This window comes from Geotrypetes seraphini, chromosome 2 (genome assembly GCF_902459505.1).
Source record: "Geotrypetes seraphini chromosome 2, aGeoSer1.1, whole genome shotgun sequence".
NCBI classification, from domain to species: Eukaryota; Metazoa; Chordata; class Amphibia; order Gymnophiona; family Dermophiidae; genus Geotrypetes; species Geotrypetes seraphini.
The window spans coordinates 121,011,915-121,034,918 of NC_047085.1; the positions used below are offsets into that span (position 1 = coordinate 121,011,915).

General features: G+C 41.1%; 2 protein-coding genes across 12 annotated transcripts in view; one reads left to right on the plus strand and one right to left on the minus strand.

The window, feature by feature from the left end:
* The window catches only part of ST18 (ST18 C2H2C-type zinc finger transcription factor), a 684,113-nt gene that overhangs the window by 338,566 nt on the left and 322,543 nt on the right, over nucleotides 1-23,004 (plus strand). For all 11 annotated transcript variants that reach the window (XR_004538340.1, XM_033933682.1, XM_033933686.1 and 8 more), the window contains one exon: nucleotides 16,309-16,415. Coding sequence is in view for 10 of the 11 variants with exons in the window: in XM_033933682.1 (XP_033789573.1) it covers nucleotides 16,309-16,415 (107 nt within the window). In the remaining variant the exon portion in view is untranslated. The remainder of the gene's footprint in view (nucleotides 1-16,308; nucleotides 16,416-23,004) is intronic.
* On the minus strand, nucleotides 14,334-16,188 carry LOC117355770 (targeting protein for Xklp2-B-like). The gene is given in 2 exon segments (XM_033934789.1): nucleotides 14,334-15,892; nucleotides 16,134-16,188. Coding segments are annotated over 2 exon segments (1,308 nt in total). The 3' UTR covers nucleotides 14,334-14,639.

Sequence of the window (23,004 nt, forward strand, 5' to 3'; positions counted from 1 at the left end):
TATTTTGAGATTTTTGAAGAATGTTATTTCATCAATGTTTTTCTAAAATGTGCTTTTTTTTCAAGTTTTGCTTGTATAAATTTATAAGGTCTCCTTTTATCAAGCCGCATTAGAGTTTTTATCGCCGGATGCTGTGGTAAAAGCTACAATGCTCATAGGAATTTTATGAGCATTGGAGTTTTTACCGCAATGGCTGGCGATAAAAAAACCCTAATGCAGCATGTTAAAAGTGGGCCTGAATATTTTTTTAAACAATTATTTTTATTGATAATTAAGATTGTGCATGGATATCCGCATGGCACCTAGAAATGCCTAAGTTTAGGCACCCTCTATTGCCTAATGATGTCTATCTGAAAAGTAGGCATGGCTACGGGGTGGTGAATAGGCATGGTAAACTTAAATGTTTCTAGGTATCTGAGTTAGGCACAGGTAAATTAGGCCAGGTAAAACCTTGCCCGATATATTGGTACCTACCTCTATGACACTTGCGCTATGCAATTGATTGACAACCACGCCAGCCGGTGCTAATTCCCATATCCAGTCTTGGGGCACCAAACTTATGCCTGCTAAAACCTGGTATAAATGCTGGTGCTGAGGCAATATTCTGTAACAATGCATATGACCAACCAGAAGCATGCACAAATTCTAATGCATGCCAATTAACCTCAATAAGTGATTGTTAGAACCCAATTATTGATAGTTTTAAATGTGTTGTTCAATTAAATTATTTGGTTTGGAAGATAGGCTTGAACACTTCAAATTCTGTATAAGGTGAAGTCACAAAGATTTTCTTAACGTGAGGTGATGTTGTAAATCACCCTAATTACCTTATACCCACACTGTTTTCACACTCTCAGCCCTCAGAGATGCCACCAGGGGATCAAAAGATCATATCCTCTGGCTTTATGCACCTAATCGTCATAGGGTTGATGCTATACTTTTAGGTATGTTTATAATTTTGTTGTTTTTTACTTTTTCTATATTTAAATTTTTAACTCTTATGATAATTTTAAAACAATAAATATTACTAAAGAGTATTAGTACTTAGCTTTATACGGAGTGGTTGCTGGAAAGGGATAAACAAGCCAACATGTTTCACCCGTGAAGGGGGTTTCCTCAGGGCTACTACCCCTGTAACAAAGAAGGCTCGCTTCAGTAAAAAACTAAGTCAAATAACATACACTTTATGAATATAACAGTTCTACCTGTACCTTTTTTATGTTCGTTATTCACGACGTGACCACCCGATCTAAGTTTTAAAGATGGCCGCGGCGTGTTCAATTACATCTTTAAATATTCCCGCAACCCGGATGTGGGCGGGGTAAAGGGAGGGACAATATCCCAGCCGATACTACACCCAAAACCGGGAAGGGGATTGTTTACAATATGTCAATTCATATTTCTTACCTCCTATCATCATTTGAAGGAGGGGAAAATACACTCCCAGGAAACATCATAGTAGGGATGGCCATTCAAGTTCTAAATTCAAACCGTGGGGAACAACCGTATTTAAACGGTATATCCATCTTTGCTCCAGGTAGTTCAACCTGGCTTCTAAATTACCCTCCATATCTTGTATACATAAGTTGTCAATAATTCTCCACCTAATGTGGTCTAACCGATGTTGTTTAGACTGCCAGTGATGAACTAAGGGTGCTGTCAGGTTTCCCGTGACAATCCTGGATTTATGCTCATTGAGCCTCACTTGGATAGCACGTCTGGTGCGACCTACATATACCTTGGGGCACGGGCAGATGATAATGTATATGACCCATGCTGACTTGCAATTGGTGTGTGTTCGAGCTTGGATGACCCTCCCCGTTTGTGGGTCACACCATTCAGTACCCACAATCGTCTTTTCACACCATTGACATTGGGTGCAGGGGGAATGGGAGCCCAGAGAAGAGTAAACAGGAGTACGACGTTTTAGTAACTGTCCAATGGTGTTACCTTTTGTAAATGTAATAAGGGGGAACTCATCTAAACCCCTAAGATTTTTCAAAATGGACCAGTGTTGCTTTATGGATCTCACTATGGTGTGTACTACCACAGAATAGGGTAATATACACACCATTTTCCTCTCCTCCCTGATGGATTTGGCATCCTTCCCCGAATGTTGTAAAAGGGTCTCTCGATGAGAAAACCGGGCCCTTAAATACGCTTGGCGTATACATTTTTCCGGATACCCCCGAACTCGAAACCTATGGCTGATATCTTTGGCTACCCGTTGGAACTCACTAAGCTCAGAACATACCCTTCTGGCCCTTAAGAATTGACTAATGGGGAGACTGGTCTTAAGTTTATGGGGGTGGAAACTAGCAAAATGTAACAAAGTGTTCCTCGCCACAGGTTTTCTATAGAGGGTGGTCTCAAAAGATAACCCAACCCTATGTACTGTAATGTCCAAAAAGTCAATTTGATGGGGATTGTAAGTGGCTGTAAATTGCAAATTTTTATCCACTGAATTAATCCATTGTACAAAAGTCCAGGACCGTCGTAGCTACACTATGGAAGCAATGAGACAATTAGGGGACACTATATCATATACCCCTATGACTAGTAACCCAGGAGATCAATTGGCTAAGACCATATTCGATTATGTTACTAAAGCATATGAGGAGAAACTCATTACCAAACATGAATATGGATTTCTTTTGGAGAAATTTCCTAAAACTCCTACCATTCGTTTTGTACCGAAGATACATAAAAATCTTCAGAATCCACCGGGTAGGCCCATAGTAAACACGAGAAACAGTATTCTGGAGCCGCTATCGAAGTTCTTGGACATTTTTTTAAAACAAGCAGCAGTACAGGTTCGTTCATATTTAAAGGATTCCTCTCATTTCATTAGAAAGCTTGATGAGGTCACAGACCTTCCTTCCAAATGTTGGATGGTAACTCTTGACATAGTGTCCCTGTACACGAAGATTCCACAGAATGGGGCTATGGATATCATCAGAGAAACTTTGGAAGCTAGACAAGAACCGCAAAGAATTACCACACAATTTCTAATGTCATTGGCCAAGTGGGTCATAGAAGAAAGCTATTTTTCATATGAACGTACCTATTATAAACAAGTCCAGGGTGTCGCTATGGGGGCTACTTTTGCCCCCTCGGTAGCCACCCTCTATGTGGGCCGGTTTGAGGAACTTAATATCTATACATCTGCGCAATATAGCTCCAGCATAAAACTATGGCTTAGGTTCCTAGACGATATATTCTTCATTTGGACTGGATCAGAGACTGAATTATTAACTTTTGTACAATGGATTAATTCAGTGGATAAAAATTTGCAATTTACAGCCACTTACAATCCCCTTCAAATTGACTTTTTGGACATTACAGTACATAGGGTTGGGTTATCTTTTGAGACCACCCTCTATAGAAAACCTGTGGCGAGGAACACTTTGTTACATTTTGCTAGTTTCCACCCCCATAAACTTAAGACCAGTCTCCCCATTAGTCAATTCTTAAGGGCCAGAAGGGTATGTTCTGAGCTTAGTGAGTTCCAACGGGTAGCCAAAGATATCAGCCATAGGTTTCGAGTTCGGGGGTATCCGGAAAAATGTATACGCCAAGCGTATTTAAGGGCCCGGTTTTCTCATCGAGAGACCCTTTTACAACATTCGGGGAAGGATGCCAAATCCATCAGGGAGGAGAGGAAAATGGTGTGTATATTACCCTATTCTGTGGTAGTACACACCATAGTGAGATCCATAAAGCAACACTGGTCCATTTTGAAAAATCTTAGGGGTTTAGATGAGTTCCCCCTTATTACATTTACAAAAGGTAACACCATTGGACAGTTACTAAAACGTCGTACTCCTGTTTACTCTTCTCTGGGCTCCCATTCCCCCTGCACCCAATGTCAATGGTGTGAAAAGACGATTGTGGGTACTGAATGGTGTGACCCACAAACGGGGAGGGTCATCCAAGCTCGAACACACACCAATTGCAAGTCAGCATGGGTCATATACATTATCATCTGCCCGTGCCCCAAGGTATATGTAGGTCGCACCAGACGTGCTATCCAAGTGAGGCTCAATGAGCATAAATCCAGGATTGTCACGGGAAACCTGACAGCACCCTTAGTTCATCACTGGCAGTCTAAACAACATCGGTTAGACCACATTAGGTGGAGAATTATTGACAACTTATGTATACAAGATATGGAGGGTAATTTAGAAGCCAGGTTGAACTACCTGGAGCAAAGATGGATATACCGTTTAAATACGGTTGTTCCCCACGGTTTGAATTTAGAACTTGAATGGCCATCCCTACTATGATGTTTCCTGGGAGTGTATTTTCCCCTCCTTCAAATGATGATAGGAGGTAAGAAATATGAATTGACATATTGTAAACAATCCCCTTCCCGGTTTTGGGTGTAGTATCGGCTGGGATATTGTCCCTCCCTTTACCCCGCCCACATCCGGGTTGCGGGAATATTTTTTTTTTTTTTTTTTTTTTTTTTTTTTGAAGTTTAAAATTTTTTATTAAACAAAATGAAAACAGTACACAGGCAGTATGCCAACAGCAAAAGTACATTGCCCACATGAAACAACAAAACCCCCCCCACCCCCCCCACCGAGTGATACAATATAAGCCTAAAACAAAGGAAGATGCAAAAGAAAAATAAGAAAAGTTTCAAAGTAGACCTCGCCAGGAGCTATATCGAGACCACTGTCGATGAAACAATCCACAGGAATCATTATTTAGAGCAGTCAATTTGGACATTAAGTAAATTTGGTCAACCTTATGTAACAGTTCAGTACGAGAAGGCAAAGAGTCCCGCTTCCAATATGTAGCCACTAAAAGTCTGGCTGCCGTAGCAACCAGGGCCACAAAATGATTCTGATCCACATCCAAACTTCCCAAAGGATAGTTAAGTAAAAATGTTTCCATACGCAATAGGATGGGTAAGCGTAACACATCAATCAGCAGTCGTTGAACCATCTTCCAAAAAGGTACAATCTTAGTACAATCCCACCACACATGCCCAAAGGAGCCCAGACACCCACAGTTGCGCCAACAGTGCCCGTTCCCACAGTGATAGAAACGATGCACCTTTTCAGGCGTGAGGTACCACTGAAATAGCATTTTATACCCCTGCTCCACTAAGGGAGATGCCAAGGAGACTCTCAGCAGTGTACCATAAAGACAATCCCATTGTCGATATTCCAAAGCCCTCCCTAGCAAGAGTTCCCAACGATGTTCATATGTGTGGGCCTGTGGTCGAGTGTATAAAAGAGCCCTATAGAGACGGGAAATAAGGCCTACCCCAGATCCCATCCTAAAAACTTGTAAGAAAGCAGAGTCTGCCCCTTCCCACTCTGGGATCACCCTCTTCACCATAAAATCTCGAAGTTGGACATAGGCGAAAAAGTCAGTCGAGGGGAGATCATATATGGATTGTAAGGCAGCAAAGGGTACCAGTTGTCCACCCACTACCAGCTGACCTAGGACCCTAAGACCCTCCATTTCCCAACGCCGAAAAATCCCAGTATCTTTAGCAGGCAGAAAATCAGGGGCAAATCTAATGGGAGTAGCATAAAAATAGCGCTGACGTGGGAACCAAGCTCGTCGAACCCGGCTCCACGCATGCAAAGTACATTCCATCCCATAAGATGTCTCAGTCTGCAGATCCCGAAGGATATCAAAAGACAGCCAGGGCACTGCTGCCAAAGGGTAAGTAGGTTGTAAGGCCTGTTCTAGTGAGACCCAGCGTTGGGAGGGATATGCCCAATGAAATAGTCCCTGCAATTGGGATGCATAGTAATATGTAGAAAAATCAGGAACACCCATTCCCCCATGTAATCTGTCCCAGTACATACGTTCCCTCCGCACCCTAGGGGGTTTACGTGTCCAGATATAAGCAAAGGCCCGCCTTTGTAGCCTAAGCAAGAACCGTTTAGGAATTGAGAGAGGTAGGCAGGAGAACAGATACAAAAAACGAGGCAGCACATTCATACGCAAAGCACTAATCCTACCCATCCAAGACAATCTCAATCCCTCCCATCGGTCCAGATCGGCAAATACAGTTCTAAGCAACGGAGGGTAATTCAATTCAAAAAGGTCAGTAAGTCTTCGAGATATACGCACACCAAGGTATCTAATGGATTTAGCCGCCCATCGAAACGAGAACCTAGTACGTAAGTCCGTCACCAATAAGTCCGGAAGGGAAATGTTAAGCAATTCAGATTTTTCGATGTTAATTTTAAAGCCAGCTACCACACCAAATGTAGTCAAAACACGAAGCGCCTCCGTCAGAGAACGAAGTGGGTGGGTCAAGGTAAACAAAATATCATCAGCATACAATAAAATCTTATGCTCTTCACCACCCACCACAATTCCCCGAATGTCAGCATTCGCACGTATAGAGGCTGCTAAAGGTTCCATGACCAGCGCGAAAATCAGTGGTGACAAAGGGCACCCCTGCCTAGTTCCTCTACGGATCATAAAATTAGCAGTATATCTTCCATTAACTCTTAGACAAGCCTCCGGGGCAGCATATAATAAAGTCACCCAGTGTAGAAAAGCACCCGAAATGCCCATTTTCTTCAAGGCCGCTAACATAAACGGCCAATAAACCCTATCAAAGGCTTTTTCAGCGTCAACTGATAACAGGACTGCCGGAACAGAATTTTGATGGGCCACTCCAATAAGATCTAACACTCTTCGGATATTATCACCAGGTTGCCTCCCTGAAATAAAGCCACATTGATCTCCATGAACTAGGTAAGGCAGAAAGCGTTGTAACCGGACTGCCAAAATACGAGTAAACAGCTTATAATCAACTCCTAACAATGAAATAGGGCGGTAAGACCCACAAAGGAGGGGATCTTTCCCAGGTTTAAGAAGAAGGGAGACCGCTGCCTGACGAAACGAATACGGCAGACAATCCCCCTCCAGAAAAGAATTAAACAATCTAGTCAGAGGATTGACTATATGGGCCTCCATTTTCTTATAAAACAGGGGGGAAAAGCCATCAACACCCGGTGCCTTGGAAGCAGCCAGATGACGTATGGCAGCCACCACCTCAGCGGGTTGAATAGGGGAAGAGAGCCACTCCGCATCAACTTCCGCCAAACAAGGCAAGGTAACGTTAGATAGAAAAGCCTCAATCTCCCCCTCCGTGGATTCAATTTCCGGAGTGTACAGAGTCTGATAGAAGGATAAAAAAGCCTGATGGATGTCCCCATCATCCACACAAAGCTGACCCGAATCATTACGAATCCGAGTTATGGAGTGTTGTGCTTGAGTTTGCTTGATCTGTGCAGCTAACAAGCGGCCTGCCCTACCACCCCATTCAAAATACTGTTGTTTCCGCCTCTGCAGGGCCCAAGCCATGCCCTCTAAATCAAGTTCTTGTAAATCTCTCCGGCACTCCGTCAACGCAACCCCCCCAGCCACCGACGGGGCTCTCTTGTGAGCATTCTCTAGGCGTCGAAGGCGAGACACTAATTCTAATCTGCGTGCCACTCGACATTGATTTCTGTACGACCCCCTCGAGATACAACAACCCCTAAGGGTAGCTTTAAAACTTTCCCAAAGAATTGCAACATTAATGCCAGCTATGTCGTTGAATGCAAAAAATTCCTCGACATCCGTCTCTAAAAGAGTCAAGGTATTGGGATCTTTTAACAAAGAGTCATTCATACGCCACAAGCGACGGCCGCCTCTAACCTGTCCAATCTGTAACTCCAGAGTCAAAGGAGCATGATCTGACCACACCCGGGGCTCAATACTGGAGGCCAGGGCTCGAGGCAAAGCAATACGAGGTAGCATCCACATATCAATTCTAGTATAGGAATTATGTTTCGATGAATAAAATGTGTAATCTCGCGTGCCTGGATGTAAATAACGCCACACATCTATCAAATCATGCCTACGCAAGAAGCGCAGCAAAGCTCTTCTGTCGCCTCTAGCGTAGCGGATGGATGAATTTGAATTATCCTCCTGAGGATAGCAAGTAAGGTTAAAATCTCCACCCACAAGGAGTGTACCTTCTACATGATCTAACAGCACACGTTCTAACAACGTAAAGAAGGCCCCCTGACCAGCGTTTGGGGCATAGACATTCAGCAAACTATACAAGGCACCATCCAACTCAGCCTTGACCAATATGTAGCGGCCCTCAACATCCCGCACCACCTCTCTCAACACCACCTGGACACGTTTATGTATTAAGATGCCCACCCCCTGGGTCTTTTTCCGAACCTTATTAGAAGAAAGGAAAACGTGTGGGTAGTTGTGGTGTGTAAGCAATTTCTCATAGTGAGATTGAAAATGGGTCTCCTGAATAAATCCAACCGCACTATTCAGGCGGCTCATTTCTTTAAATAACAAGCGTCGTTTTTGTGGAGAATTCAGCCCATGTACATTATAAGATAGCAAAGTGAGTTTATCCATTTGTACCAGAAAAGAAAAAGCACAGCATTACCAAATCAACCATTAGTTCCAAAGCAGCCAAATCAACCAACCCCTGCAATCGTAACCTTAAGAGAAACATTATACAAACACTCTTCCATACAATCATACAAGAAAGCACTCGGTCACCACTTTTCCCAGCACCAACACCCCCCCCTCCCCCCAACCCCCCAACAATACCCCACATGGTCCAGCCACCGAAGCACCTGGTAACCATGGTACAGGAAGTGTAGAGAAACAGTTCACAAAGGGACCCCCAGAACAAGCCCTATAAACAATCTTCGCGACAGATGTCGCTCAGCAAAGAGAAGAAAAAACAGTCACAGCACAAAATTTCTTAATCACAGTGCACAAATATAAATGTTCAAGTGGGTGAGGGGGCAGCTGTCTCCAAAGGGCGACGAGCTGCAGCCGATCTAGCCACTCTCTGCCATCCCAGCCCTCTTCCTGATTTGGGCACAGGAGACCTCTGAGGAAGTGGTGCCATTTCTGAAGCTGCCATCAAACCTGCTTCCACCATTCGAGCCTGAACATCCGCCACAGTTATTGCAGTGTAGGTCTTGCCTGCATGTGTAAAAGCCAGTCCGATGGGATAAATCCATCTATATCGAACACTGCGCTCCTGCAGTATACGGGTGCAGTCTCTATACGTGCGACGGCGGGCCAGGGTTGCTGGAGCTATATCAGGATAAACATCAATGTCCGCTTCTTCCCATTTCACAGTTCCCCCAGAGCGCCTCACCGCCCTAAGCACATGCTCCTTATCCATATAGCGATGGAAACAAGCCACAACATCACGAGGGCGGTTCACATCACGAGGGCCAGGTATGCGGTGTGCCCTATCCAGCAATGGTTTACCCACTTCCACAGGCAAGCCAGCAGTCTCTAGTGCCTGTATACATATATGATCAATCACCTCCATACAGCGAGGGTCAGAAACAGTGTCTGGCACACCCCGAAAGCGAAGGTTGCACCGTCTGGAGCGATTCTCCAGATCCTCCAGCTTAAGGGTGCTCACATCAGCCTTTTCCTCCAGCGCTGCAATCCTGCCTCTCAGCTGTGTTATTTCAGAGCCATGTGCTTCCACTGCAACCTCCGTCTCTCCCACCCGATTTCCGATTTCACCCACCTCTCGTTTTAGCTCAGCAACAACAGCATGGATATCAGCTCGAACTGCAGAGATTTCAGATTTCAGTTCTTGGAACCAACCACGCATCTCCAGCTGTAGAGTCGGCAGCGTTGCATCAGCAGGTGGGCCCTCCGCAGCCGCGGCCGGATCGGGCGCCATTTTAGAGCCAGGTTTAAGAGGCCCATTCGGGATCGGTGAGGAGAACGCTTTAATATCTGTTTGTTTTTTTCGCGTCGCCATCGAGACGCAGCAAGGCAGCTTCACAAACAAGCTGAGGGAGGCAGACAGTGCAGGCACGCGAACTCGCGCGAAGATCGCCAAAAACAGCACGGGGGTCCGCGGAGCTATCGCTCTAGGCTGCCATCAGCCACGATGACGTCACTTCCTCCCGTTGCGGGAATATTTAAAGATGTAATTGAACACGCCGCGGCCATCTTTAAAACTTAGATCGGGTGGTCACGTCGTGAATAACGAACATAAAAAAGGTACAGGTAGAACTGTTATATTCATAAAGTGTATGTTATTTGACTTAGTTTTTTACTGAAGCGAGCCTTCTTTGTTACAGGGGTAGTAGCCCTGAGGAAACCCCCTTCACGGGTGAAACATGTTGGCTTGTTTATCCCTTTCCAGCAACCACTCCGTATAAAGCTAAGTACTAATACTCTTTAGTAATATTTATTGTTTTAAAATTATCATAAGAGTTAAAAATTTAAATATAGAAAAAGTAAAAAACAACAAAATTATAAACATACCTAAAAGTATAGCATCAACCCTATGACGATTAGGTGCATAAAGCCAGAGGATATGATCTTTTGATCCCCTGGTGGCATCTCTGAGGGCTGAGAGTGTGAAAACAGTGTGGGTATAAGGTAATTAGGGTGATTTACAACATCACCTCACGTTCAATTAAATTAAGCATGCCAAAATTTTTGTGCACAAATCTTGCATGATATGTAGAATCTGACAGATTGTGCCTTATGCCAATGCCATTCACACTTTAAACAGGTATATAGGATATCTCCATTATAAAGCAAATTAAAAATCAATAAGACATAATTCTATTGCACATAGGGCTCCTTTTACGAAGGTGCGCTAGGGTTTTTAGCGCACACACAAAATTACCGCGCGGTAGCCAAAAATCTACCGCCTCCTGAAAAGGAGGCGGTAGCGGCTAGCGCGCTCAGGAATTTAACGTGCGCTATTGCGTGCGTTAAGGCCCTAGCGCACCTTCGTAAAAGAAACCCATAGTGTTAAAATAGCACCAAAATAAAAATGACAAAATAAAGTAAAGAGGGTTTAAGCATTGTGATCAGATACATCATTCCGCACAATAGTTCAAAACTCTGGACCATACTTTATCATAAGATGACAACGAGTTTGTTTTTTCAGCTGCAACTTTCTCAAATTTACAGTAATGACAGACAATATTCCACCATGTAATATGATGAAGAGAAGAAAAGTCTTTCCAAGATGACAGGATAGTTTTAAATGCTATTAACAGTAAACATTTAAGTAATTTGGAATCATATTTGTGTAGAGGAGATGTGAGAGCTTGTGCTCCAAATATGAGTATAGGAAAGGATATATCTTCAATTATGGGCAATATCTTACATATTTATCTTACATATTGTTGACCAAATGGCAGACCAGTAAAGTTGTGGTTGAGGACAATGATAGATCATATGGTCTAAAGTGCCGATATTTTAGAGACAAGACCAACAGCGATTAGTAACTGACAAATTTATTTTTGAAAGTTTAAATGCTACTAGCTTGCCAGTTGTGGCCATATACGTCAAGGATTGTTTATCTGCAAGACAGTGTTTGCGGTTTATGTGTTTTATTATATATTAGAAAAACAATAAAAAGACTGAACTTAAAAAAAGACATATGTAGAAGTTAAGAACATAAGAAAAGCCTTACTGGGTAAGACCAATGGTCCATTGAGCCCAGTAGTCTGTTCTCACAGTGGCCAATCCAGATCACTAGTACCTGGCTAAAACCCATGGAGTAGCAACATTCCATGCTACCAATACAGGGCAGTGGCTTCCCCCATGTATTTCTCAGTAACAGACTATGGACTTTTCCTCCAGGAACTTGTCCAAACCTTTCTTAAAACCAGCTATGCTATCCGCTCTTGCCACATCCTCTGGCAACGCGTTCCAGAGCTTAACTATTCTCTGAGTGAAAAAAAAATTCCCTCCTATTGGTTTTAAAAGTATTTCCCTGTAACTTCATCGAGTGTCCCCTAGTCTTTGTAATTTTTGAAGGAATGAAAATCGATCCACTTGTACCCCTCCTACTCCACTCAGGATTTTGTAGACTTCAATCATATCTCCCCTCAGCCGTCTCTTTTCCAAGCTGAAGAGCCCTAACCATTTTAGTCTTTCCTCATACGAGAGGAATTCCATCCCCTTTACCATCTTGGTTGATCTTCTTAGAACCTTTTCTTGTGCCACTATATCTTTCTTGAGATAAGGAGACCAGAATTGAACGCAATACTCCAGATGAGGTCACACCATGGAGCGATACAGGGGCATTATGACATTCTTAGTCTTGTTAACCATCCTTTTTTTAATAATTCCCAGCATCTTGTTTGCTTTTTTGGCTGCCGCCACACATTGGGCAGAAGGTTTCATCGTATTGTCTACAATGATACCCAGATCCTTTTCTTGGGCACTAACCCCTAAGGTGGACTCTAGCATCCGGTATCTGTGATTTAAGTTATTCTTCCCAATGTGCATAATTTTGCATTTATTCACATCAACTGCTTCTTTTACAAAGCCGCACGACAACAGCCTCGAAGCCCTTTAAATCTCTATGGGCTTCGGGGCCGTTAGTGCAGGGCAGCCACTAGCACGGCTTTGTAAAAGAGGCCCTAAATTTCATCTGCCAATTGGACGCCCAGTTTTGTCTTGAATCTAATTTAATTTAATCTGGGTTTTATATACCATTATTATTCCCCAAAAAGTTTATAGAAAGCACAAAAAATATGTCAAAGTTACCAAAGCAGCGATAAGTTAGAAATCTCTGAAATAGTTGTCTTAAGACTCCTTCAAATCATTTCATAGAAAGCAATTAATTTAACTGTAGGAGGAAGAATATTTCACACAGAAATAGCTTCATAAGTAGCTCTTTGGGTCAATGGAATAAAAAATGAATTAAATAAATAAATAAGTCTTGAGAAAACCATATATTTTATACCTCTAAAGGAAGGAAACATTAAAATCAAAGTAGATTGTAACTCTTCTGCCAAATAAGATTTGAATAAGATCTGTAACATCTTCAGAAATTCCACTATGTAATATCTTAAATATCAAACATGCTAGTTTGTATATAATCCAAGCTTGTACGGGGTGTCAATGTGCTGCAACCATCAGTGGGGTCATATGTTTGAACCATAATTTCATAAAAGTTAATCTTATTGCTGTATTTTGCGAGAACTGCCATTTTTTTCAGCAATTTAGCTGAAATTCCATAATAAAGCGAGCTTGAATAGTCTAGTTGTGACAAGACCAAGGCCTGAATTAAGACACTAAAGTGAGAATCATAAAAATAATGGCAAATAGACTGCAGCTGTTTCATCCTAAAGAACACTTCTTATATATATGATTTACTTGCATTTAAAAGGACAAACTACAGTCTGTTATAAAACCAAGAACCCTTGATAAAATCACTATATCCATAATATCTCCTCCATTCAAAGGAGTAGAGGGAAGAGAAGGAGGTGTGTTACCCAACCAAAGGACCTTGGTCTTTGTTGTATTAAGTCTAAGGCTATTAATAGTAGCTCAATGCTCAATTTTCTCTATACAAGATGTAATATATCATCAGCATAAGAATACTGGTACTCCCCAAATAACTATAGATTTTAAAGATATCATAATGATATTAAACAAAATGGGCAATAAAGGAGATCCCCAAGGAATTTCACAAGGAGGAGCCCAAAAATTAGATAAAGTTCTATCTTTTTCACCTCATATGATCTATTCAAAAATTTTTAAAACCAATCTAATACCACAACTCCAGTTCCATATTCAGACAATCAGGCTCATAATCAAAAAACATAGACGTCCAAAAAGCATCCTAAATCGGCAGTTGGATGTCCTAATCGCCAGGATGTCCAAGTGCCGATAATCAAAACTGTCTTTCTATACATCTACCAGGGTGTTCCAGCCTCTGTACATTTAGGCCCGGGAAGGGTGTCCTATATAGAATCAAGCCTAGTCCCACCCAAAATAAACCCAATTCTGTAACCTATGTCCATGTTACAGACGCCGGTTACAGAACTGGGTTGCTGTAGACACGGCCGCTATACTTATCATGTCAAGAGATCGCCCTGCTACGATAAGTATAGTGGCCATGGCTGCCAATCCTCCCACCCCTGTACGATCGCAGCAGGAGGGAGCCCAACCCCTCCTGTCCAATGACCGTCCACCCTTTTCCAAAGATTGCCAGTAGGAGGATGCCCAATCCCTCCTACTGGACCTCCCCAATGAACCCCCTTATCCCTGAACCCCCTCTCCAAAAAAACACCCCAACCCCCCTCCCTCCTCGGACCCCCCAAACAAAATCCCCTCCCTGGAAACCCCCTGGGTTCATCTAGCAAGTTGGCCGATCAGACGGGTCTACGCATTGGCTGGCTGGCAGCCCCACCTCCATCTAAATAATGTGAGCCTGTCCCTCCCCTGCCCAACCCACAGGAGCCTAGGACCTTATTGGCCCAGGTGCCTAAGGCCCCTCCTATCTTTTTTTTTTTTTTTTAAAGGAAGAGATTTAATGCTTTATTAATGTCCTATTAAGAAGGTTACAAGATAAATACTTTCAGCTGTGCAGAGGAGCCACACAATTTTATTTATTCTTGAGTCTCAAAACTTCATGGTGACAGCAGTACACCATGTGACTTGACTACAGATGTTTTGTTTTACAGTTAAGATTCACACTATATCCAAAAGAGCAAGGAAATTCCTTCTCCTTAGCTTAAAGAATATACGCTGTATGAAAACACCTTTTACAAAGAGTCCAAAGGGAGGAAAAACTTATCGTCTAAGAGATGAGAACATGCACCAGTCATTTAGATTCAGCTTTAACACTGAAATCTGTCTGAATAATTAGGAGATTTGGGAATGGTCAGAGGCACTTCACTGCCCTTCACCTCAACACCCTTGTATTTATGTACCGGTTGTGCCTTATGAACCAGTTCATGTCGGAGTCTAGCTGTCTCTTCCTTCTCTTTCTCCTCCCTCTGAACTCTCTCTTCTTCCTCTTGCATCATCTTCTGATTTTCTCTCTCAGCAATCTTCTTTTCAAACACCATGCGTTCTCTGGCTCGTTTTTCTGTGGCAAGTTCAAAGCTCTCCGGAACTATGGAACCAGAAAGGTTCTCTGCCAGTGTCTGATTCTCTTTACTTGGCACAAAGGGCTCCTGGTGAGTAACTGTGTTTGGACGAGCCTTGAAACAAGCTGCTTCCTTCTGCTGTTTCAACTCTTCTTTAATCTGTTCTTTCCAGTGCTGGGTCTTGACAGCTCCTCGCTCATCTATCTGTAATTTAAAAGGTTCCTGCTGTGTTATAATCTTCACCTTCTTTTCTGGCAGGCTAATATGCTCAAAATCAGGCAAAGGAAAAGCTTTGAACTTTGGTACCTCTTTTTTCTTTAGAGCTTCCATCATTTTCTGCTTTTGTAGTTGCCTTTCTTTGTCTCTGGTGTCAAAGGAGAATGGGCAAAGTTCCACATGTCTGTTCTCTGGAGCTCTTGGTCTGAAGGGCACTCCATAGTGTGGCATTGGGTTTGCTTTTATAGTTGGTACTTCTTCTGCCTTCTCTTCATCTTGACGCAGAACACGGATTCTGTTAGTTAGTGTAAAGGACGGAGATTTTGGAACTGTAATGGGAAGAGCCTTCTTCTCTGGAACACCCACAACATTTTCCAAGATTTTGGTTGATCATGGTCTGGAATGGAAGACAAATCTCTCTTCTTCCTCAACCACTTTTTCTGCACGTTCTTGAATCCTTTTCTCTATTTCAAAATCAAAGCCAACTGGTTTAGTAGGACTTTTAACAGTGGGTTTCTTGGGTAAGATTGGCCCTGCTTCTAGAATCCTGAGATCTAGTTCCTGAGCTCTGAATTTGTACTGTTGCAGTTTCTCCATCTCTTCAGCTTCCAACTCAGCTGTACTTTTGCATGTAACAGGGCGTTGACGGCATCTAGTCTGTAGTTGAGGAGTTTTTGGATTTGTTAGTTTGAGTTTTCCATGCTTGACTAGAGATGGCCCTTCCATCTCCCTCTGCTTGCTTCTTAAATGGTATCGAGGTGGAGTACGCTTGTAGAAAGCCTCAACTTTATATATATATATATATATATATATATATATATATATAAAAATATATACTGTATTTTTAAAAAGCATGGAAAATGTACATCATGTCCACAGACTGCAAGATTAATAAAGATATGTCAACAAAGGGATATAGCAAAGGACTAAAAGAAGTCATTCATGCATGATAAATATGAGTTTGTTCATGTTAACACAGAATTAAACATTGCTGTTTATACAACGTATCATTTCTAGTTATCAAACCTGCACCATGTAATGCTTTTCTGAACATTTTGCTCATTTGAACTACAATTCTCATGTTCATCTTCTTTTATCAAAAGTATCTTTGTAAGCCGCTTAGGTCCTTGGATGGTAAAAGTGGGATATCAAATAAATTTAAATAATAATAATAATAATCTTCATTTATTTTTTCTTTCAGAGAATGAATTGCAGTATTATGTGAAAAACCAGACAAGGAAACTTGGTCAGAGAGGCAAAACTGGCCATTCAGAATCAATGTCCACATTTACCTGCAGACAGGACATGGTGAGTTGCATAATACTTACTACAACCATTGTAAATTTGAGCTCTGGTGAACATGTTTTGATTACATGGGTTATAACTATGACAGTGTGCATTTATGATACTGCAAGATTGTAAGAAGACAGTATTCACTCAGTTTAGCTCACATAACTAAGACTGAGTGGGGGATTCATCAAGGGGTGTTATGGCTCTAACTCACATTAATGGAATTAGCACGCACCAAATGGTAGAAGCCCATAGGTATGGAATGAGGCTTTGGCATATAGTACACGCTAATTCTATTAACCCCTTGATGAATTCCTCACCAAATGAATTGTTCCTTCCTAGCAAGGAGAAGGCTTGAGTGATAAAGACTTTTTCTTGTGTTTTTCAATGTGATTTCACAATTATGGAGGCTACCCCCAACAAAAGACAAGATGTGATGGCAGTAAAGATAGCAACTTGCTTCTCAGCAATGCAAGAAGAAGCAAAACTAAACAAAAAACTATACGAAAAAAAGGAGTTTACCTCTGAAAGATAGCTGGAAGACAATGACCACAAACGCTCGCAGTCTAAGCAACAAAGTTCATGATCTGCAAACCCTGATGTTGGAGACAGGCCTGGATATTGTTGCTATCACAGAGACATGGTTCAATGAATCTCATGGATGGGATGCAAACGTACTGGGATATAATCTTTTTAGGAAGGACAGAGATGGTCAAAAAGGTGGAGGGGTAGCTCTCTATGTAAAGATCGATATCCAAGCAATTGAAATACAGGTGACCTGGGGAGAGGAAGAAGTGATTTGGATCGCTCTGAAAAGAGAAGATGGGACTTCTATCTACATGGGTGTGGTCTACAGATCTCCAACTCAAATGCAACAAATTGATAAAGATCTGATTATGGATATCCAAAAGTTTGGAAGGAAAGAGGAGGTGCTGCTGTTGGGGGATTTCAATCTGCCGGATGCTGACTTGAAAATTCCTTCTACAGAATTAGAAAGAAGTAGGGAGATTATGGATGCCTTTCAAGAGGCTCTGCTCAGACAAATGGTGATGAAATTCATGAGGAAAAAACTGATACTGGTACTCACAAATGGGGAGAGTACCTCTAATGTTCAAGTGGGTACCCACCTGGGAAGTAGTGATCATCAAATGGTTTGGTTCAATATAACAGCTAAAGGGGAGGGTAGCCACACAAAATTCATAGTCCTAGATTTCAAACATACAGACTTTAGTAAAATAGGAGAGTACCCGAAGGAAGAACTGTAAGGAATGGAGGATATAAGAGAAGTAGAAAATCAGTGGTCTAAGCTGAAAGGAGCAATAAAAATGGCTACTGAACTTTATGTGAAGAAAATAAATAAAAACAAGAGAAAAAGGAAACCAATAAGGTTCTCTAAACTAATGGTGGTGAAAATAAAGGCAAAAGAGTTGGCGTTTGTGAAATATTAAAAAAAAACTCAAGAAGAGGTGTACAGAAAGGACTACCAAGTGAAACTGAAAGAAGCCAAGAGAGATATGACTAGCGAAAGCACAAGTGGAAGAGCAAATGGCTAAAAATGTAAAAAAGGAGACAAATTTTTTTTTCAGATATATTAGTAAAAGAAGGAAGATGAAAAATGGAATTACAAGCCTATAAGATGCTATGAACCAACATGTGGAGAGTTATGAGGAAAAAGCAAACATGCTAAACAAATACTTCTGTGTTCACGGAAGAAAATCCTGGAGAAGGACCGAGATTGTCTTGCAAAGATACACATGAGAATAGTGTAGATACCGCACTGTTCATAGAAGAAAGTGTTTATGAACAATTTGAAAAATTGAAAATGGACAAAGTGATGGGACCGAACAGGATCCATCCCAGGATATTGAGGGAGCTCAGAGAGGTTCTAGCAGGTCCTATTAAAGATTTGTTCAACAAATCTCTGGAGATGGGGGAGGTTCCTGGGGATTGGAGAAGAGCGGATGTGGTGCCAATTCACAAAAGTGGTCGCAGAGATGAAGCGGGAAACTACAGACCTATAAGCCTCACTTCAGTTATTGGAAAAATAATGGAAGCGTTGCTGAAAGAAATGATAGTTAAATTCCTAGAATCTAATGGGTTACATGCAACATTGATTGGGTGACCAGAGAATTGGGCCAAGGACATATGTTAGATGTAATTTACTTAGATTTCAGCAAAGCCTTTGACACGGTTCCTCATAGGAGGCTCTTGAACAAACTTGATGGGCTGAAGTTAGGACCCAAAGTTGTGAACTGGATTAGAAACTGGTTGACGGACAGATGCCAGAGAGTGGTGGTTAATGGAATTCGCTCAGAGGAAGGAAAGGTGAGTAGTAGAGTCCCTCAGGGATTGGTGCTGAGGCCGATCCTTTTCAATATGTCTGTGAGAGACATTGCTGAAGGGTTAGAAGGGAAGGTTTTCCTCTTTGCGAATGATACCAAGATTTGTAACAGAGTAAACACTGAGGAAGGTGTGGAAAACAAAAAGGATCTGCAACAATTAGAGAAACGGTCTAATATCGTGCAACTAAAATTCAATGCAAAGAAGTGCAGAGTAATGCATTTTGGGATTAGAAATCAGAAGGAATCATATGTGCTGGGAGATAAAATTGCTAACTCTAATTATCAAAGTAGCATCTTATTTAGACTCTGGCACAAACTGACCAATTATGATTATACATCTTCTCAGGCTTTACTACCCACAGCAGACTTTTGCTTCTTTTTTTGAAGATCAAATTGTTACTATTAGGAATTATTTTTCTGCAGTTAACCTTGGTCTCTTTTTAAGGGATTCTAAGGATAATTCTATGTTGATGCCAGCTGATCGCTTCTGGTATTCATTTGACTCAGTATCTAAGTCTCAAGTCTCAAAACTTTGTGCAAAATTGATGAGATGTAAATGTATTCTTGATCCTTTTCCCTCTTATCTTTTTGCCAATATTCCTCCTCAGGCGATCAATTGACTGAGTATATTATTAAATTACGCTTTGGAAACAGGATTTTTCTTACATGATATGGGTATAATAAGTCTTACTCCCCTTCTGAAAAAATCAGAGCTCGATCCAATGTTACCTCCCACTATAGACTGATTGCTAACATACCACTCTTAACTAAACTTATGGAATCAATTGTTGCCACCCAACTCTCAAGTTATCTGGATAAATTTTCTATTCTTTTGCCTTTTCAGCATGGGTTCCACCTGAATTTCAGTACAGAAACTCTTCTGGTTTCACTTCTTTCTAAGATTCAACAGTTATAATCTAGTAAGAAGCACGCTATCTTACTTCAGCTCGATCTCTCTGAAGCTTTTGATGTAGTTAATCACAATATTCTGCATTACCTGCTTTCAGAAATCAGCCTTGATCAAATTGTTCTAGACTGGTTTGATAAATTTCTATCTTCCCGCTCTTACTCAGTCAATATGAAAGGTTCCAATTCAAAATTGTAGAGAGCCCTTTGTGATATTCCCCAGGGCTCTCCATTGTCTCTAATCTTATTTAACATCTACACGAGTTCATTGAAACATTACAATTTGAATACCTGAGAAACTTTACTAACATACGCTGATATCTTCATATTACTTGAGGTTGATCCTCATCTCAATAATTAGATATCCAATATTAACCATTGCATTACCAAACTTCAGTCCTGGGTGATGATGGTCCAGATGAAACTAAATACTGCCAAGAATAAGCTTTTATGTCTTGGCTCAGTTAGATTCCCTCCCTTCTGCTGTGATCTTAGACTCAGGTGAATCTTTGAAAATTGAGTTTTTCTCGTTAATACTGGGTTATCAATTCTTCACTTACATTTAAGGGCCAACTAAACTCGCTTATTTAAAAGTGTTTTTTCAGCCTCCATGCTCTGAGAAGAGTGAGAGCACTTTTTCCCCAACAACACTTCTCTGTATTGGTTCAATCATTTTGTCAAGGTTAGATTACTACAATTCAGTGTATTTGAGTCTTTCAAAGGTCAGTCTGCAGAGACTTCAATTAATACAGCATACTGCAGCTAAACTTATTTTCGGTAAGAGTAAATTTGATCACGTAACCACTCTGCTCAAGGAATTACACTGGCTTCCAGTGTATCTCAGAATTCAATTTAAGTGCATTTGTATTGAATTTAAGATCCTATTTAAGATCCATTTTTGCCATTTTGATTCCTTTAGACTGGAATGTTCATAGATCTCATCTTGCCAAAAGTTCTCAAATTTCAGGCTCCTTTTACGAAGCCATATTAGCAGCTTTATCGCACGGGACTTTTCATCATGCGCTAACCCCCCATGCTAGCCGAAAAATTGCTCAAGAGGAGGCGGAGGGCGGTTGATGCCTGGAATGCACTCCCGAGGGAGGTGGTGGATAGGAAAATGGTTACAGAATTCAAAAAAGTATGGATGAACACAGAGGATCTCTAATCAGAAAATAATGGTATATATTGAAGAACTAAGGCCAGTACTGGGCAGACTTGCACGGTATGTGTCATGTATATGGCCAATCAGTTGAGAATGGGCTGGGATGGTTTAGATGAGCTGGAGTGAGCTTCAACGAAGACTCCAGTAGATGCACAATACCGGGTAGAGCTCTGAATTTCTGGCCCAGAAATATCTAAGAAAAAGAACAATTTAAATTAAATCATTAAATTATAGAGAGCGAATGATTGGGCTCTGCCCGTATCCCCCACGAATGACGAGGGAGAAGTGTATATAGTATACAGATGCACTTTATATGCAGATGCAGAAAAGTAAACACCATTCAAGGATTAATACAAATCCATCAGCTAACTTTAGTTGTGCCAAATCAAAAATTAAGGGCTAGATTTATTAGGCCTTTTTACTCTAGTCACAGAAAAATATAGGTAAAGAGGAGCTTTCTTTTCATTTATCTTGAACATAAGAAATAAGAACTTAAATTTTATTTCTTTATAGGTAGGCAATCATTGTAGCTTATTGAAAATTGGCTTATTATGATCATAAATTTGAGTTCCAGACAATGCACAGGCAGTCTTGTTCTGTACATGTTGCGGTCTCTGTACTTGTGATTTTGTCAGACCTACATACAGTCAATTATAATAGGTTCATTCAGTGCATCAATGCATATAACTGATATTCCAAAGGTGAAGAAAAAACATAATTGAACCACTGGAGAAGTCTGTTTTTTCATGATCAGGAAAGAATCCAGTCATACATCCTAAATCTTAACTTTACTGCATGGAACTGAAAACAAATTACCATGCTGAATCTCAGGACATGGAGCCAAAAATAATTACTGCAGAAGTAATGTCTATGATGCCAAGTCTTTATTTCAAAGAGAATGTCATTATAAAGTGGTACACCTTTGTAATGGTGAAACAGGGACCCGACACGGTCCATGTTTTGATTGACCAATCTTCCTCAGGGTCCTAATACAAATATGAGACTAAGTTATTCTATGTAAGAAAACCAAATATCATGGTGAACTTGTGATAGTGAAGCTTGTGGGAAGCCGCCGCCATAAAGATAGTACAAGTGTTGAATGATGTAGCAAAAAACAGTGAACACAACATTTAAGTGAAAGAGGATCTTCTTTATAATGAATTCTGCCATTGTACAAATGCATAATAAAATGTGCATTAAAGTGTGTATTAACTAACATGATATAACAAAACAAAAAAATGGAGGAACTGGAAACAAAATCCACAGTCAAACAAAACAAAGTTTCCAGTATAAACACACACTGGTGAAACATGCTCAATACCTTCACCCCTCTTAAAGGGGTGTTTAAGAGGGGTGAGAGTATTGAGCATGTTTCACCAGTGTGTATTTATACTGGAAACTTTGTTTTGTTTATCTAACGTGATATACACACTTTAGATAATACACACTAAGTAAGCTGTCCAGGAGGCAGGCTTCCGATTGGAGGCCGAAACACAGACTGTGTCAGGTCACCAACACAAAGGACATTGCATTTATGTATATGTATTATGTATTTTATTTGAGTTCATATAAATAAAACTTGTTGTCTTCAAGGTTGATGTGTCCCACTTTCCACTTGATTTCTTTTTCAGATTTGCTCTGTGTTTCTTCTAGTTTTTTATGAGTTTTATGATTAAAATGGAGAGACTGTAGAACTAGAGGACCTGAAATTATGCCACAAAGGGGTAGGGGGATCCGAAAACAATATCAGGAAATAGAAACAGAGAAAAATGAAGGCAGATAAGACCATATGTCCTATCTAGTTTGCCCAGCCATGCCTTCCACTATCCCCTCCTCTCCCTTAAAGATCCAACACACTTGTCCCAAGCCATATTGAATTCAGATACACTCTTCATTTCCATCACCTCCACCGGGAGGTCATTCCAAGTATTCATCACCCTTCCCGTGAAGCATATTTTCTGAGTTTACTTCTGAATCTGTCCGCTTTCACCTTCATCCTATGCCTCCTCATTCCAGAGTTTCCTTTCAATTGAAAGAGACTCATCTCATGCAAAATTTATGCCACATAGGTATTCAAATGTCTCTGTCATATCTACCCTCTCCTGCCTTTCCTCCAAAGTATGCATGTTGAGATCTTTAAGTCTGTTCTTATATACCTTATGACAAAGACCACTGATCATTTTAGTAGCCTTCCTCT